Source organism: Myotis brandtii, unplaced genomic scaffold (assembly GCF_000412655.1).
Source record: "Myotis brandtii unplaced genomic scaffold, ASM41265v1 scaffold251, whole genome shotgun sequence".
NCBI classification, from domain to species: Eukaryota; Metazoa; Chordata; class Mammalia; order Chiroptera; family Vespertilionidae; genus Myotis; species Myotis brandtii.
The window spans coordinates 113,330-132,872 of record NW_005359516.1 but is presented as its reverse complement, the minus strand read 5'-3'; the positions used below and the strand labels follow the sequence as shown (position 1 = coordinate 132,872).

Genomic DNA, 19,543 nt, shown 5'->3' with positions numbered 1-19,543 from the left:
GTACCTCAATCAGATTGAGGATGTTTTTAGCAAAGGCCAGCTTAGGAGTACCCTAATTAAGTTAATAACAATGTACCTACCTATATAGTTTAAGTTTAAAAAATTTGGCTCTCAAAAGAAATTTCAATCGTTATACTGTTGATATTTGGCTCTGTTGACTAATGAGTTTGCCGACCACTGGGCTATACCATCTAGGTTTGTGTAAGTGCATTCTGTGATATTTGTACGACAAAATCGTCTAAGGATGCATTTCTCAGAATGTGTCTCCGTCATTAGGCGAGGCATGACTATGTGTTTGCATAGAACATGTGCAAGTACTAAATATTTTAAAACTTTTTTATACTGAGATAATTTTCAACTTAAAGAGGAGTTGCAAAAAATAGTAGTTTCTTTATTGATGTGTAACATACTACCCTGAAATATAGCAGCTTAAAACAATGAATATTATCCCCAAGTTTCTGTGGGTCTGAAATCTAGGCATGGCTTAGCTCGGTGCTTCTGACGCAGGGTCCCTCACAAGGTTGCAAACAAGATATTGGCTGTAGCTATGTTCTAATCTCAGCTGTGTTTGACTGAGAGGATATGCTTCCAAGCTTGCTCACATAGCTGTTGGCTAGAGGCATCAGTTTCTTCTATATGGGCAGCTCCAATATCATAGCTAAATTTCCTTCAGAGTGAGCAAAGCAAGCAAGAGTGCAAGAGAGGGCTTTAGGACAAAAGCCACAGTCTTTATGTAACCTAACCTTGGAAGTGAATTTCACCACTCTGCCACATTGTTTGATAGAAATAAATCACTATTTTCAGCCCATCCTGAAGGGTTAGATATTACACAAGATTATAAATACCAGGAGGCAGAGATCATTGGGGGATATCTTAGAGGTTGGCAATATGCCCTTTACAAAAATTTCCCCTTATGTCAACATCATAATCATAAAACATTTACCAAAACTAAGAAATTATCCTTCATATAAAATTGTAACTAAAATATAGATTGTTTGGGATTTCACCTGGTTTTTCCACAAATGAACCTTCTCTGTTTCAGATCCAATCTAAGATCCCACCTTGCATTGTAGGTTTCATATCTTCTTAGTTTCCTTCAATCTGTGGCAGTTTCTCAGTCTTTCCTTATTTTTCATCAACTTGACACTTTGAAGAGAATTAGTTATTTTTGAGAAAGTTTTTCAGTTTGGCTGTTTCTTGTTGTCTCAAGATTAGATTGAGGTTAGGCATTTTTAAAGCATCTCATCAGGGAACACATTATATTAACATGCATTACTGGTGATGTTAAACTTTTTATGTGTGTGTGTGATGTTAACCTTGATCACTTAGCTAAAGTAGTGTCTATCAATATTCTCCACTGTTCTACATATTTATAAATTCCCAACAATTGTTATTGTTGCTTGGTTTATTTCATTATGTGAAATATAGAACAACATAAATGTATATATATTAAAAGGTGTGTGTATGTATGTCTCCATATGTATATGTACATGCTACACATTATTAAGTGCTCTTCATTATTTCCTGCAGTTCTGTACTTTTGTTGGATCGTTTTACTTCAGCTTAAAAAAATTTCTTTTGGTATTTCCTGAGGTCTCCTGGAGATCAGTGCTCTTCTCTTTTATTTATTTGTATTTTATTTTTAAAATAGATTCCAATTTTCTCTTGAAATTTCTTTATATTTTTACCTATTATCTCCATCTTTTGCTATTTTAATATATTAATAATCATTTTAAAATCCTTCTGTGCTAACTTCATTATCTCAATATCCTGTAAATCAATTTTTCTTTTTTTCGCTCTCTCAATTTTTACTTCTTCCTGCTTCACAAATTTTACAATTTTTGCTTGTACACTGGACATTGTGAATAAAAAAAAATTATAGAGACTGAAAATGCTATTACTTTGCAACAGAGAGGATTTTTCCTTTTCTCTGTTAATCATTTCAGGAATTTTACTAGGTCAGAGCTGGGTTGGGCTACCTATGATTGTTAATGATTTGTTTGGATTTTTGTTTTAAGCTGACAAGTCTTTGATTCTTCAATAATTAAATATAGTGAGATACCATGGTTCAGTCTTTCAGATGTTTGAATTCAGCTCTTTAGATTCTCAGCCCTCGCAGCTTTACGGTGGCAAATATAAGGGGAAAACAGCTATGTATTTTTGTGGTTACATTTTCTCAATGGAAACGTCTCATAAGCGCTCAAAAGATGACAAGTGATTACACTGTTTTTTTACTCAGCCCCCTTCTTGAGGGTGGCACTGTGGATTTTTTTTTTATTGCTAGTTTTATAGGTCTGAATTCCTCACCTTGAAAGTTCTCCCCTCTCAGGCATAAGTTATTTAGCTTCCTGCCTTATCCAGGTTCAAAATCTGGCAAATGTAAGGAGGAGGCCTGATGTTTATCATAGGTCCTTCTATCTAATGGGATTTGGTTTGTTAGGTCCCTCTATCTAATGGGATTTGGTTTGTTAGTGCCTTCACTGTGCAAGAGAATTTCACTCTGCTTTTCTGGCTCAGTCCCCCATCCTCCCATACCACCCTGACACTAAGGAAATGTCCTGTGGTGGAAATCAGCTTGGCATTGTGCTAGATTTCATTCTTTCATATCAGCCTATGGGTTCATCAAAACCTATGGTGGTTTCTCTTTCCAGTGGAGTATATCTACCTGTACCAGGGTGGGGAACCTTTTATCTGCCAAGGGCCATTTGGATATTTATAACATCATTCTTGGGCCATACAAAATTATCATAAAAAATCAACCTGTTATATTTGGTCACACATTTAATTAACTCATCACTAATGCTTTGGCAGGGCCAGACCAAATGATTTCACAGGTCTTTTGCAGCCTGTGGTTCCCCACCCCTGACCTATACCAAGCTCCTGCCCATAATTTCTAAGATGCCCCTCTACCATATCCTATATAATAAAAGCCTAATATGCTAAGTGTCAGGTTGGCCATTCAATCAAAGCATAATCCTATATAATAAAACCCTAATATGCAAATTGACCGAATGGCAGAACGACCGGTCGCTATGATGTGCACTGACCACCAAGGGGCAGACACTCAATGCAGGAGCTTCCCCCTGATGGTCAGTGCTCTCCCACAGGGGAGCGCCACTCAGCCAGAAGCCAGGTTCATGGCTGGCGAGTGCAGAGGTGGTGGCGGGAAAGTTCGCAGGCAGGAGGTAAGGAGCGAGGAGTCCTGGACTGCGAGAGCCCTGGACTGCGAGAGGGATGTCTGACTGCCCAATCCCCAGGCGGGGGGGGGGGGGGGGGGGGGGGGGAGAGGAGTCAGGCCTAAGCCAGCAGGCGGACATCCCCCGAGGGGTCCCGAACTGCAAGAGGGTGCAGGCCGGGCTGAGGGACCTCCCCCCTTCCAGTACTCGAATTTTGTGCACCAGGCCTCTAGTATGCCAATGATATGCTAAGGCTGCTCAACCACTCACTATGATGTGCACTGACCACCAGGGGGCAGACTCTATGACTGGTAGGTTAGCTTGCTCCAGTAGTTTATCTCTGACCAGTAGGTTAGTCCAGCCTATCAGGACTGTGCAAGATAGGTCAGACACGCCCTGGACTCCTCCCACAGTCCCTCCCTGGAATCAGTCATGCACAGTTGGGGTCCCTCGGCCTGGCCTGTGCCCTCTCACAATCCGGGACCCCTCGGGATGTCGGAGAGCCAGTTTTGGCCCAATCCCGCAGGCCAGGCCAAGGGACCCCACTGGTGTAGAAATTCGTGCACTGGGCCTCTAGTTAGTTGATATTGTTCCCTGATTGCTCCCATAGCTCTCTAATTTTTTTAGTATGATTTCTATAACTTATTCAACTTTGCTTATTACATCAGGAATGATGGCCTGTAGCTACCTACAACATCTTACCTAGAAGTGGATCCAATTTTAGATCACCTTTAAGTTCTCTCTGATATATTAATAGTACCTTGCCTAGAGTGCTTGTATCTTTTACTGTACTTATTATTAGGTATTTTATGTTTGTTTGTTTTGTTTTTTTAAATATATTTTATTGATTTTTTTACAAAGAGGAAGGGAGAGGGATAGAGAGTTAGAAACATCGATGAGAGAGAAACATCGATCAGCTGCCTCCTGCACACCCCCCACTGGGGATGTGCCCGCAACCAAGGTACATGCCCCTGACCGGAATCGAACCTGGGACCCATGAGTCCGCAGGCCGACGCTCTATCCATTAAGCCAAACCGATCAGGGCGGTATTTTATTTTTTTGATAATATTATGGTATGATTTTTAGCTTTCAATTTTATAACTTTTTTTTTTTATTAAATCTTTATTGTTGAAAGTATTACATGTCCCTTCCTTCCCCCCTCCCCCCATTGACCCCTTCTAGCCCACCCCAGCTTTCACCACCCTATTGTCTGTGTTCATGGGTTATGCATATATGTATACAAGTTCTTTGGTTGATTTCTTCCCACCCACCCACAATTTTATAACTTCTGATACTAAAAAATGTAGTGTATTTTTAAAAATTTGATTTCATACCTGGCAACTTTTTAAAAAATATATTTTTATTGAAATCAAAGAGGAAGGGAGAGAGAGATAGAAACATCAATGATGAGAGAGAACCATTGATCAGCTGTCTCCTGCATGCCCCCCCACTGGGGACCAAGCCCGCAACCCAGGCATATACCCTTGACTGGAATCAAACCTGCAACCCTTCAGTCTGCAGGCCAACTATCCACTGAGCCACGCTGGCTAGGGCTCTGGCAACTTATATTCTAATACCTTATCTGTAGATTGTTTTCGATTTTCTATCAAAATTATATCAAATATGAAAAGTGACAGTATTATTTCTTCTTTTCTTATCCTGATAACTCTTCTTTTTCCTGTTTTAACTGCTGATACCATTTAAGACCTTTACTAAAATGTTCAATAGAAATGGTAAGAGTTCGCATTCTTATTTTGTTCCTAATCTCACAATGAACAATCACTATATTTCACAATAATTAGGATAGTTTCTCTAAAGTTTTTTTGTAGTTTCCCTCTGCAACAAATTTTATACCTGATTATTAAATTTGATCAAATGTTTAATCTGACCATATTGATGTAATTGTATGCATTTTATCCTTATTTTATTGGTGGTGGTGAATCATATTGATTTTTTTAAAAGTTTTTTTTAATTTCTATTTTTTTAAATTAAATCTTTATTGTTCAGATTATTACAGTTGTTCCTCTTTTTTCCCCCCATGGCTCTTCTCCACCCAGTTCCCACCCCACCCTCTGCCCTCACTCCCCACCCACTGTCCTCATCCATATGTGCACGATTTTTGTCCAGTCTCTTCCCGCACCCCCGCACCCCTTCCCCCCACGAGAATAGTCAGTCCACTCCCTTTCTATGCCCTGATTCTATTATATTCACCGGTTTATTCTGTTCATCAGATTATTTATTCACTTGATTTTTAGATTCACTTGTTGATAGATGTGTATTTGTTGTTCATAATTTGTATCTTTACCTTTTTCTTCTTCTTCCTCTTCTTAAAGGATACCTTTCAGCATTTCATATAATACTGGTTTGGTGGTGATGAACTCCTTTAGCTTTTCCTTATCTGTGAAGCTCTTTATCTGACCTTCAATTCTGAATGATAGCTTTGCTGGATAAAGTATTCTTGGTTGTAGGTTCTTGGTATTCATCACTTTGAATATTTCTTGCCACTCCCTTCTGGCCTGCAAAGTTTCTGTTGAGAAATCAGCTGACAGTCGTATGGGTACTCCCTTGTAGGTAACTGACTTTTTTTCTCTTGCTGCTTTTAAGATTCTCTCTTTGTCTTTTGCTCTTGGCATTTTAATTATGATGTGTCTTGGTGTGGTCCTCTTTGGATTCCTTTTGTTTGGGGTTCTCTGCGCTTCCTGGACTTGTAAGTCTATTTCTTTCACCAGGTAGGGGAAGTTTTCTGTCATTATTTCTTCAAATAGGTTTTCAATATCTTGCTCTCTCTCTTCTTCTGGCACCCCTATAATTTGGATGTTGGTACACTTGAAGCTGTCCCAGAGGCTCCTTACACTATCTTCGTATTTTTGGATTCTTTTTTCATTTCACTTTTCTGGTTGGGTGTTTTTTGCTTCTTCGTATTTCAAATCATTGACTTGGTTCTTGCGATCCTTTAGTCAGCTGTTGGAACTCTGCATAATATCCTTTATTTCAGTCAGTGTATGCTTAATTTCTAGTTGGTCCTTTTTCATAACCTCGAGGGTCTCACTACATTTATCGGCGGTTTCTAGAAAGTTCTTGAAAAACCTTAAAAGTGTGGTTTTTATACTCTATATCCAGTAGTTTGCTTTCCTCCATTTCTGTCATTTGTGACCTGTTTCTTTGTCTCCGCATTTTGGCTGCTTCCCTGTGTTGGTAGAGTGGCTTTGTGTGCTAGGTGTCCTATAGGGCCCAGTGGCTCAGCCTCCCCAATTACCTGAGGTGGACACTCTTGGTGCACCCCTTTGTGGGCTTTGTGCACAGTCTTGTTGTAGTTAAGCCTTGATTGTAGTTGGTATCACTGGGAGGAATTGACCTCCAGGCCAATTGGCTGTGAGAATCAGCTGTGTCTGCAGTGGGAGAACTTCTGTGCTGAAGACACCCTTATGAGGCAAGACTTGCTTCAGTGGGGCTTTGGTGCTCACTGAGTCTGCCCCCTGAGTGTGTCCCTTATGGATCTGAGGAGTTGTAATTGGATGGTCCCACTCTGACCACTGGGTAGACTGGCTCTTGGATCTAAGGAGGTGCTAATTTAGCCTCTGCCTGAGGCTACCCAGCAGGAGCTACGAAGAGATCTGCAGATTCCCCTTCCTTGTTTGGGGTTTGGAGGTGCCCAAATGAGGCCCAGCTGTGAAGCAATGCAAGCTGCTGTGGGGCCTTGGGCCTTCTCCTGGAAGTTCTGGGTCTGTCTGGCCCAGCTGCAATTTGTTAGGTAATTTTCAGATTGCAAAGGGCCAGGGCATTCATATGCAAAAGCCTCTGCTGCAGCTTGGGTGGGGCGGGGTCTCAGGGAATCAACAGGGCGGAGCAAGCAGCTATGGCTGATCCTCAGCCCTGCCCTAAGGGGCCCCGAGTCTCAGTGTCCCGGTAATCGCTGCAAGCACCCCCGAGAGAAAGCTGCCCTTCAGTTCCGAGTTCTGCCCGCTGCCAGACCAGTCTCTCCCTGTATGAGTCTGGGTCCCCAGAGACTCACCCGGAACTGGAGTTCAGAGCAGTCGGGGGCTTGTGACTCCCTCCCGATTCAAAAAGACAGCAGCGTCCTCAGTCACCAGCCCCTGCCGCGTGCTCCTCCATACCTCTGCACTTTACTTCCGCACCTCCTCTGAGTCTCAGTGTGCTTTTCTCTTTCCTTCTAGTTGTAGAATTTCCACTCAGCCAGCCTTCCTGTGGTTCTGGATGATGTCCGTTTTGTCTTTTAGTTGTATTTTTGAATTTGTTGTGGGAGGCAGCAATTTCCGGTGTTTACCTGTGCCGCCATCTTGGTTTTTCCATATTGATTGATTTTTGAATGTTAATTTATCTTGCTTTCCTGGAGTAAACCTTCTTGGTAGGAATTCTCTCTCTCTCTCTCACACACACACACACACACACACACACATTTGGTTTTCTAACATTTTGTTTAGGATTTTTTTTTTAAATATATTTTTATTGATTTCAGAGAGGAAGGGAGAGGAGAGAACGATAGAAACATCAGTGATGAGAGAGAATCATTGATTGGCTGTCTCCTGCACACCTCCTACTGGGGATTGAGCCCACAACCCAGGCATGTGCCCTTGACCGGAATTGAACCCGGGACCCTTCAGTCCACAGGCTGACGCTGAGCCAAACCAGCTGGGGCTTGTTTAGGATTTTTCCTTTTATATTTATAAGAGTTATTGGCCTATTACTTTCTTATCTCAAGATTGTTTTTTCAATTACTGAATAGTAGGCAGAGGGTATAAATTCAAAAGTTCTTTTGTTCTTGTGATATAGATTTTAATCCAATATAATATACTATTACTTTATTTTTTTAAAGTAAACTATTTTTGAATAATTTTAGATTTACAGAAAATATATAAATATAATAGAAGTCTCTGTACCCCTCCCTAAGTTTTTTCTATTGTTAACATCTTACATTAGCATAGTATCTTTGTCAAAATTAAGAATTGTACATTTGTACATTACTATTCACTAAACTCCAGACTTTATTTGGATTTTACCTATTTTTCCATTAATGACCTTTTTTTGGTTCTTGAACCCAATTCAGTATATCACTTTCAATTTAGTTAGTTGTCATATCTCTTCTTAGTCTCCTCTGGTCTATGATCGTTCATCATTGCTTGTCTTGAGGAATACTGGTCAGATATTTTGTAGAATGACCCTCAATCTGGGTTTGACTGGTCCTTTTCTCATGATTAGACTGGAGCAAAGAATACCACAGAAGGGAAGTACCCTTCTCATCACATCATAGTAGAGTATGTGACATCCACATTACATCACTGGTGATGTATACCTTTATTACTTGGGTAAATAACATGGTGTTTGCCAGGTTTCTCCATTGTAAGTTATTATTTCTCCCTTTTTATATTTTGTTTGGAATTCAGTCACTAAATTCAATCTATACTCAAGGAAGGAGAGATTAAACTTTACCCCTTGGGCTAGGGTGAGGGGGTAGTGATATCTACATATATTATTTGGAACTCTTCAGTAAATAAGATTTGTATTTGTCTTTTCTCTCCTATTATTTACTAGAGGCCCAGTGCATGAAATTCATGCACTCACAGCTGGGTTGGGGGGGGGGGTTGTCCCTCAGCTTGGTCTGTGCCCTTTCGGGAGCCCTCAGGGGATGTCTGACCGATGGCTTAGGCCCACTCCCCATGGGTTGGACAGCAGTTGGACATCCTTAGTGCTGCTGTGGAGGTGGGAGAGGCTCCTGCCACCGCTGCTGCGCTGGCCAACCTTGAGCCCGGCTTCTGGCTAAGCAGTGCTCCCCCTGTGGGAGCGCACTTACCACCAGGGGGCAGCTCCTGCATTGAGCGTCTGCCCGCTGGTGGTCAGTGGTTGTCATAGCGACCAGTCGTTCTGCCATTGGGTCAATTTGCATATTAGCCTTTTATTATATAGGGTAGGATTCAGTCATTTACTCCATTCTGTTTGAATATGAATGCTCTATAATCTTAAAACATTATTATAACACTAGTTATTATAACATTGAAAACTCCTGGTTCCCCCACTGACATAAACTCCTTGAGGGAAGACTTTGTTTCTTATTTATCTTTGTATCTATACATTTAGTACAGTCCCCTAACTTATAGTGAACCTCTGGTAATTTTTTTTTAAATATAGTTTATTAATTTTTTACAAAGAGGAAGGGAGAGAGATAGAGAGTTAGAAACATCGATGAGAGAGAAACATCGATCAGCTGCCTCCTGCACACCTCCCACTGGGGATGTGCCCGCAACCAAGGTACATGTCCTTGACCGGAATCAAACCTGGGACCTTTCAGTCCGCAGGCCGACGCTCTATCCACTGAGCCAAACCGGTTTCGGCACCTCTGGTAATTTTTTAAAAAATGAATGTATTTTCACTTGAACTGAAAAGTACTCTTTCCTCAGCTAAATTACATAATAGCATTCTAAATTGAAATTAAAAGTAGATTTTAAAAGTAAACTCATGTGTGTTTGCATTGTAAGTATCCAAGAAAGTGAAGGCTACTACAGAAATACCCATTTCTTGTGTCTGCGCAAAACATTCCCTGAAACTACTTAAATATACCTTGAAGCCACTTTTGGAAAGATATTATGGCATTTTAGAAGCCAAGGATATGACCTGCTGTGTCCTTTCTCTTATTTGTTCAGATCACTGGGGAAGGTTAAGATTCCACTTTCTGCCTCCTCTAGAAAATTATTATCTGATGCAGTCACTCAGATTACAACAGAAAGTCCAGGAAAAGCTATGTTTTCATCTCAAATTTTTATTAATGCTGACGATGGTGAACGTGAAATTCCAGAGCCTAGTTCCCAGAAGCTGGACAAAGCTCCTAACAAGTTTGCTTCATCATCTTCAGTCCAACAGATTGCTGTTCCTCGTGACATTCACGGAGGTAAGAGAATGTGATTGCATTTTAGGTCAGATTACCTACTTTTATGTGTAATTATCTTAGAAATTTGTGATTGTGTCTTTCTAGTCAGAAAACCTAATTTTACTTGTAAACATTAGAGCCACATGACTATATCCATCTTTTATAAAAAGGATGTGATTATTATGTTTTTATCTTAATTTCCAGTAGAGTTAACATATATGGAACTCATGTTGCTTATGGTTGACATGCTGCTTATTACTTGTAATAAGAAAGCCAGCGACTATAATACCAGAACAACCCAAACGACCGGTTGCTATGACGCCCACTGAGGCCAGCAAACCGCCCAATCGGAGGTGGGGCTGGCTGGCCAACCACCTGCGGCCCCGCCCCTGATTGGACTGCCCCTCGCCCCTGATCGCTCCCCCTACCCCAATAGGGGGCAGGGCCAGCCGGTCAACCTCCTGCAGCCCCCACTCCTGTCCGGCCCCACCCCAAATTGGGCCCCCTCACTCTAATTAGGGCAGGGCTGGCCAGCCAACCACCTGCGGCCCCTTCCCCCAGCCAGCCCCACTCCTGATGGCCTCCCCATCCCATTTGGGGGTGAGGCCAGCCGGCCCACAGCCCCTCCCCACGGCCGGCCCTGCCCCCAATCGGCCACCTACCCCAATTGGGGGCGGGACCCGCCAGTCAATCGCCCTCAGCTCCTTCCCTAAGCCGACCTGGCCCTAATCGGCCCCGATCAGGATGGGTCAGCCAACCAACCTCCTACCATCTCCTCCTCACAACAGGCCCAACCCCGATCCGCTCCGATTGGGACCTGGCTGGCCAGACCCCACCTGTGCACGAATTTGTGCACTGGGCCTCTGGTACTATATAATATTCAAAATTAGAGTAAGTTATTTTTATAACAGGAAAATTAACAATTAAGTTTCCATTCTTCTCCCGTATGAGAATGGAAACTTTAGATTACTGATTTTAAAGTATTTAATAGTTTGCACAAATCTATTTAAAATTTTTCTATGTATACAAAAAGTTTACCTATCTGTAGATATAGAGAGGCTATGCCTAAATGTATAAAAGAAGATTTCTTGGTTCAGCACTTAAATTGCATTGAATTTAAGTAAGTACATTTATATGTTAAGATAGTTATACATTTTTACTGTGTGAAATAAAATAAAACTCCGAAATTGTAGAGTTTAATAAATATCACAAAGAACATCTTTATGTGTCAGTTACCTATTGCCACAGTGATACTATATAACAAGAGCCTTAAAAGTCTCAGTGCTTTATAACAAACATTTGCTTATCTCACTCACTGGTTTTTGTGTCAGTTGGGATGTGGCTGCAGGCAGCAGAAATAGTTTCGTTCTATTCACTTGCCTTGTTCTGAAACTCAGGCTAATGGGACAATAGCTACCCGCAGTCTGTTGTTCTCAGGTGGTAGTAGAAGCACAAGAGGGGAAATCCAACTGTGAAACTGCTTTAAACCTCTACTCACATCAAGTGGAACAGTCTATATAGAGAGGTCACAGTTTCTGGTTTTAACTTTACATACAGGTACCTGGGAGAAAGGACTACTTTAAAGTATTAATATTATTTGATTTAAATAGTTTTGAAATTGTGAATTTAAAAGTAAAGTTTTTATTATTTCTTTTATATGAAAATATTTTAAAGTACATAGAATTTATACTTTATGCTCAACACATGACTATCTGCCCACTAATCTGAATTAATAAATTCAGAGTAAGTTACTGTATGTTTATATTTGGTTCTATTTTTAAAATTTTTTGAAGAAATTTTTAGTTGAACTTTCTTTAACCCCTTTCAGTCTTTTCTTTCCCAAAAGCAAACATTATTTGCTGTGTACTTACTTCTTCCCCCATTGGCAGGCAGTACAAAGTAACCTTAAGACTGTTGCATCCAGCCCTAGCTGGTTTGGCTTGGTGGATAAAACATCGGCCTTCAGACTGAAGGGTCCCAGGTTCGATTCTGGTCAAGGGCACATGCCAGGGTTGCGGGCTCGATCCCCAGTGTGGGGTGTGCAGGAGGCAGCCGATCAGTGATTCTCTCTCATCATTGATGTTTCTATCTCTCTCCCCCTCTTCCTTCCTCTCTGAAATCAATAAAAATATATTTTTTAAAAAGACTGTTGCATCCAAACATAAGTTTGATGAAAAATTTAAAAAGCCACTTATCTTTCTAAGAATTCTCCACCTCCAGATCATAATTATTCTTGATCTGGGTCCACTGTAATTCTGCCCAATTATTGTTATTCATTTTCTGCAACCTTGTTAATGGTAAATTTAACCATCACTATCAAACTTTATATACAAGAAGAAGAAGATTAATAAGTTAATATTCTAGCAATAAACGATTACAGCAATGACCATATAGAAGTGGAGGTTACAGCTTATTTTTCTGTTGTTTAAATTCTTCCCTCTATAAAATTGTCTCGGTTTCTGGGGGAGTGTGTGTGTGTGTGTGTGTGTGTGTGGGGTGGTGGTGGTGGTGGTGGTTTTGTTTTAGGTTTTATTTTTGTTTGGGGGGCTTTGTTTTGTTTTTTGCTTTTGTCTGATGGAGTGGTATAAGTATTTCTAAACAATCTGAGACTTTATTAGGCATGCATCCTGCCCTAATCTCCCTCATTATTTTCTAATTATTTCCTTCATTTCACTTATAATTTATTAAAATATTAGATAATGTATTTAGTATGCTGCTTACTATGTATCTTCCTCCTCTTAAGGCAGAGGTACTTTTCTTTGTAATTCACTGATATTTCCCAAGAATCTTGAACACTGCCTGGCACTTGAAGGCACTCAGTATTTGTTCATTGAATTAATATTTTCTTATTAATTGTTCTTATCTTTATCTCCTTAGCTCAGCCTTCACTGTTGCCATATAAGCCTCCTGGTAGTACGAAGATGTACTATGTTCCACAATTAAGTCAAAGTCCTTCATCTATGGATTCCAAATCGAAGAGGACCTATGTTCCACAATTAGGTCAAATTCCTTCACCTATGGATTCCAAATCAGACACCACCATTGAGAGCTCACACTCAGGTATTATTCAGAATTATTTAAAACTAGGGGCCCGGTGCACGAAATTCGTGCACTGGGTGTGGGGGGGGGGAGTGTCCCTCAGCCCAGCCTGCCCCCTCTCACATACTGGGAGCCCTCAGGCGTTGACCCCCATCACCCTCCAATTGCAGGATCGGCCCCTTGCCCAGGCCTGATGCCTCTGCCAGAGGTCTAGGCAGGGGCAGAGCGGGAGATCGCGGGGAGCTGGGGGTCCCCTGCCCAGGCCTAATGCCTTGGCCAGAGGCGTTAGTAAATGATTTTACTATTTCCATTATTTCAAGGAGAATCAAATCACTGTGCAAAATGTTACCTGGCTCCTTTATGTAATTATCCCTGGAATTTAGGTCATGGCACTATTTTTTTTTTTAAATAAATATCCTTTTAATAGTTCTGTACACAGATACAACCACGTGAGCTTTAATTTGCAGTTCTCTTCTTTCTTCTCTTTTTCGCTGGTGTTGTACTTGGTCCTTTTTCTTGTTTTGCACTGATGGTCTGTGTTCCCCTGCCCAGGCCTAATGCCTTGGCCAGAGGCGTTAGTAAATGATTTTACTATTTCCATTATTTCAAGGAGAATCAAATCACTGTGCAAAATGTTACCTGGCTCCTTTATGTAATTATCCCTGGAATTTAGGTCATGGCACTATTTTTTTTTTTAAATAAATATCCTTTTAATAGTTCTGTACACAGATACAACCACGTGAGCTTACATATGCAAATTAGCCGCCATCTTTGTTGGCTGTTAACTGCCATCTTGGCTGGCAGTTAATTTGCATATCGCCCTGATTAGCCAATGGGAAGGGTAGCGGTCGTACGCTAATTACCATGTTTCTCTTTTATTATATAGGATTTTATTTTTTGCTCCCTAACTGGTTTGGCTCAGTGGATAGAGCACAGCCTGCAGACTGAAGGGTCCCGGGTTCAATTCTAGTCAAGGGCACATAAGTTGGCACATAAGCAGGTTCCCTGGCCCTGATTGGGATGCATACAGGAAACAACCAATTGATGTGTCTCTCTCACATCAATGTTTCACTCTCCCTTCCACTCTCTCTAAAAATCAATGGAAAAATATCCTCAGGTGAGGATTAAGAAAATAAATAAAATTTTATATTTTGAAATTTTATTTGTGGACTGGCTAGTTAATTCTGGAATGACATGAAAGCTCAGTGGTATTTAATCTTTCAGTGAAATATGGGTGTTTCATGCCTCCATCTTTGGTTTAGATAGGTGAGTTATTTGGTCAGATATATTATGTATACTTAAACATTTAATAAATATTTGATGAAGAAAATTGTATGAACAATTGTTTGTTTGAGTTAGTATACTCTGTTTAGGTCAGAGTTTTCAAAGTTTTCTCTATTCACAGAGCCCTTAAGGTGATTTTTTTCCTTATCATTATGTGAAACACATATAAAATAAGTATTTTTTCAAATAGGGAGTAAGTTATTAGGGCACATATACTTGTTGTTTTGACCTAACTTAATAAACAAAAATATTAAGTATAAACAAAAATGTTAGGCATTTCTTTGCAGTTTTGATTTTTGAAAGAAAATACTTTGTTCATAAATAACCACAATTACTTATTAATGAGATACGTGCAACTGCTAAGGCACTACACACCATCTCAAACCTTGTGATGAAATTGGACACAACACCCTGTTTCCTGCTTTTATTACAGAAACTGTAATTCAGGTTTGTAAAGACACAACAGCATTGAAATGAATGTAGCACTATCTAGTATTGAAACTTTACCTTGAGCTAGTAGTTTGTGTAGTGTATACCAGGTAGCAAATATCATTGTTGTTTCCCTAGAATTTTTAAATATCCTGCATCACTCCTTTGAGATCACCCCAGGGCAACTGCAGATTTAGAAAATTTTCCTATTGTGACTTTAAAGTAATGATACTTAGTTGCTGTGCTGTGGGATTTTGATTGACGGAATGACATTTTGAATGGTACACAGCAGATGACTTGGTTCAGTTTAAATATAAATTGTTTTGGTGTTTTTTTTTTCATGGTTTTTCAGTAGACATCTTTAAATGTGCAGAAATTACACAGAAAGGATAAATTGGTCTGGTCTTATTTTTTTTTTAAAAAAATTGATTCTGAGAGAGGAAGGGAGAGGGAGAGAGATAGAAACATCAATTGGCTGTCTCCTACACGCCCCCTACTGGGGATTCAGTGGGCAGCCCCAGCATGTTCCCTGGCTGGGAATCAACTGGTGACCTCCTGGGCTTAAGCACACTTCTTTTTGGTTAATTTTGAGAGGACAAAAATAGTATCCAATGGTAATTGAGTTAAAAAACCCCTGGTGCCACTGAAAAAAGAACCACATAAATACTCATCAAATACTAGACTTGATTACTAAGCCTTTCATCAGAAACTGGAAGAAATGTCCATTATTTGCAAGTCTTTGGTTTTAAAAACACATTTAATGGCTACCAGAAATAAAACAAGCTGACTTAATTGATTGTAGGTAGGAAAATCTTTGATTTCTCTATCACTTTAAGCCCCCTACTTCAGAAGACAGGATGTCTGTATCAGCAGAAATCTGATCAGTTTTCCCAGTATTTTTTGAGGCCTCTAGTGTCATGCTATTCATTCACATCCATAACTATTCCATCTAGTTGGAGACATTAACTTTGAGAAAAATTGGACAGTGGTGGGAGGAGAATGACTCAGGTGGGATGGTGCATTATATCCTGAGAAATGTTGTTCTCCATCTATTCTGAGAGTGAGGGAGTTGAGAATAGAAAACAATCCTTTCTTAGACCAGTAGAGTTACTCTAGGTGAAAGCCTAGGAATTGTGCTAATAGCCATTGTTTATTAATGCGTGTGCATCTATAAATACGAGAAAGATCCAATTAGAGTTTGGGGCCAAGGACAAATCATGCATTATTGTTAGCAAATATTTGGGCCAAATAGATTTCTCCTTAATCGAACTCATAAAATTGAACTTATAAAAATCTTTAAAAAAAAATACAGATAAGGCAAAGGTAACATCCCAAAGCAAGAGGTAAATGTTAGAAATTTACTTATTAGGACTAGTAACATTCATAAACAGTAAAAGACTTTAAAAAAAGTTATTATTAGAGACAGACAAGGTCACTTTATAGTGATAATAGAGTCAATCCATAAACAAGAAGCTAAAACAGTTATAAGTGTATATGCACCTAGCAACAGAGTCCTAAATACAAAAAGAAAAACAGAATTAAAAAGAAAAATAAACCCACAAGAAATATTTCAAATCAGTTGCAAAAAGCCATGTATTTTTTAATTTCATTATATGAAATATGCAGAATGAGGAAGTTTGTATAGACAGAAAGTAGATTACTGGTTGCCAGGAGTTGTGGGAGAGGGGGAAATGGGAATTATTTGCTGATGTGTACAGGGTTTCTTTTTGGGATGACAAAAATGTTCTGTAATTAGATAGCAGCGTTGGTTATCCTAAGAATTTCTGAATTGTATACTTATTTAAATGTTATGTGAATTCTCAATTTTTAAAAAAAGGGAGGAGCAGAAATGAACAAATGAAAAGACTGCCTGAAAATATAAAGATTTGGTAGTAGATTTAGAATACATTTTGCAAGCAATGAAGAGTAAAATTAATGTGAAGGAAATTGAATTGGTGATGAGGACAAACTTGAGAAATTCTCTAAAAATACAGAGAGAATAAGTGAAGATGATGAAAAAGAAGACTAGAGTCATAAGAATCACAGCTAAATAAACCAAACCAAGAATTATATCTGTAGCTGAAGAAGAAAGCAGAACAATGTGAACAAAAGTAATGTCAAAGACTTAATAGAGGAAAACTTCCCTCTCCTGAAAAAGAGAACACAGTATGCAGACTGAAAGTTATACAGATCCAGGCAAAAATGAATAGAAAGAGACTGACATACATACTAGGAAAAGATTTTGAGTTAGAAAGAAAAAAAAATTTATATAAACATACACAGTTGTGTTTTTAATAAAAGGTTGTATAGTTAAGGGAACTGAATTTAGTCATATCAGATTTACAATGCTAAAATGTAACAGATAAATGGAGCAAAATATGTATTTATATAATTACATAATTCAGGGATATATGAACCCAAGTGCATATTCATTAAGCAGTATGGCAATGAGAAGACATTTTCACGAATATGCAGGAAGTACAAAATATATTCTACCTCCATCCCATCTTGAAAAATTCAGTTGGAGATTTATCCAGCTGAAGAAATGGATCAAAATGAAGAGTTCAAGAATGAATGATGGTAGTGCCGAGTGTGCAATTGTGTGCTGCAGGCAATATGTGTGCTCTGTTTATCTAGTAGTAGTTGTGAGGAGAGTGACCCCCATGTATAGTAGTTTGTATTATACCATAATATACAATAACATATTTTTTGTAATTAAGGAAGGAATTGTTCTTCTGATTTCTTCAAAAAATGCTATAAGGACTAGCTTTGTCCTGAATGCTAGAATCTGAAGCTCAGAAGAAAGGTCCCAGTTAGATATAAATATATATTTGTTGTCCATCAGCATATAAATAGTGTTCCGTACACTGGTAATCTGTGATTTCACCCAGGATTTGAAGAAAGCTCAGTTCTGACCCTTTGAAGAACTCTGACAATGAGAGATTTGGTAGAAGAATAGATACAAGGGCTTTCCCAGAGAGTAGGGAGCAAACCAGGGAAAGTGATGCCACAGAAACTGAGAAGATCCAAATATAATCAGTACTGTAGCCAATAAGGCTTAGTAGGATCCTTGCAATCTGTCTCGAAAAATGGCTTCATGGCTTATTAATATTTGTATTGTTCTGATGATACTAATACTTACCCAGCATTTATTGCATTTACATTTTAAGTGCTCAGAAAATGCATGAAGTACAGAATTCCAGATTAGAAAGAAAACACGTTTTTGTAGAAGATAATTCTAAAGTTATTACAAACTCTCCTGTATGTCCAGAAATATTCTTTCACCACTTATATTTGGCATAGATAAGCTTCTCTTTATCAAGAGATATAGGAACATTAAACATTTTTAATAAAATTAGTTTCAAGTTTTGTATTTCTTATTACATAAGAGGTTCCTTTCAATGTTTTGTCCCTTATATTGTCAGGTTAATCTTCCTAAAATGTAGCCAATTATATTTCCCTTTATTTAAAAAATCTTGATGTTACATTTTATGTACAAAAAAATTTGGGATTTTTAGCTTGGGATTCCATGCCCTGCTCAATTTCGTTTCAAACAATTATTTTTTAATATTTCCCATCACTCTCTTTAATGTATTTTATAACCCAGCCTGAGCACAAATGTGTCTGCTTCTTATATACTCTTGGCTTTCCTGCCTCCTTGTCTACTAATGCTGTAACCTCTGCCTAAAATGTCTTTATTCCTTCCTCTGTGTTTTTCAAACAGCCTACTTACTTTCCAAGGTAAAATCTAATTTCACCTTCCTCTGAAAACCTTCCTGAGCTGGAAATTGTCTCCTTTCTGAACTATTCGTCTACTTTATATGTCTTTTCTTCTGTCATTTGCCTCTCCACCTTGTATTGTTACAATTTAGTTTACATGTCTGACACCTGTTTGACATCTCCTTCTGATTACTGTACTACACTCCCATTGTAGTGTGTGTGTTTTTTAAGTGTTTTAAGAGGTAAATTTTTGTCTTTCTTCAACTTAATGGCTATATTTGTGTTGATTGTACTACTGTCCCATTTTTTTTAGGATCCAATGATGCCATTGCTCCAGATTTCCCAGCTCAGGTGCTAGGCACAAGAGATGATGACCTGAAATTCTCTGTTCATATTAAACATAAAGAGGGGATCTATAGTAAGAGGGCAGTAACTAAGCCATCCTCATCAAAGGAAAAAAAAAACATTCAGAAAGATAATGCAGGTAACTGGATTGGCTTTGTATATTTTATGGCCTCTCTTTTACCCCTGTTCATCCTAAATGAGAATATTGTTCAGTCTTTATCTTGTTCTGCTTTGTTATGTAAACTTTTTTCTTAGCTATCTTATTGGGTATGTAGAAAAAGGTAAAATATTTATAAAATATTTTAAAGTGCTTCACAGATTTTTGAAACCTGTAAACTGTTTTTTAAAATATTTTTTTTATTGATTTCAGAGAGGAAGGGAGAGGGGGAGAGGGAAACATCAATGATGAGAATCATTGATTGGTTGCCTCCTGCATGCCCCCTACTGGTTCATAGGTCGACGCTCAACAATTGAGCCACACTGGCTAGGCTGTAAACTTTATTTTTACTATGGAAAAAAAATACGTTGTAACTTTGAAATGAAATAATATTTAATCAAGTATGTTTTAGAGACTAGAATCCATAGAAAATCCTGATTAAATTGTCTGATGAGTTTATCTGTCAAGTAATTCAAACTAGTGGTAATTTGGTAGATAACTCAGTGATCCTAC

The 19,543-nt window shown here is 38.9% G+C and overlaps 1 protein-coding gene across 1 annotated transcript in view; it reads left to right on the top strand.

Annotated features, from left to right (window-relative positions):
- ALMS1 (Alstrom syndrome protein 1) overlaps positions 1-19,543 on the top strand; it is a 125,239-nt gene that overhangs the window by 57,067 nt on the left and 48,629 nt on the right. Inside the window, exons 13-15 of the mRNA XM_014540916.1 lie at positions 9,833-10,077; positions 12,934-13,116; positions 18,842-19,012. Coding sequence (XP_014396402.1) covers positions 9,833-10,077; positions 12,934-13,116; positions 18,842-19,012 — 599 coding nt within the window. The remainder of the gene's footprint in view (positions 1-9,832; positions 10,078-12,933; positions 13,117-18,841; positions 19,013-19,543) is intronic.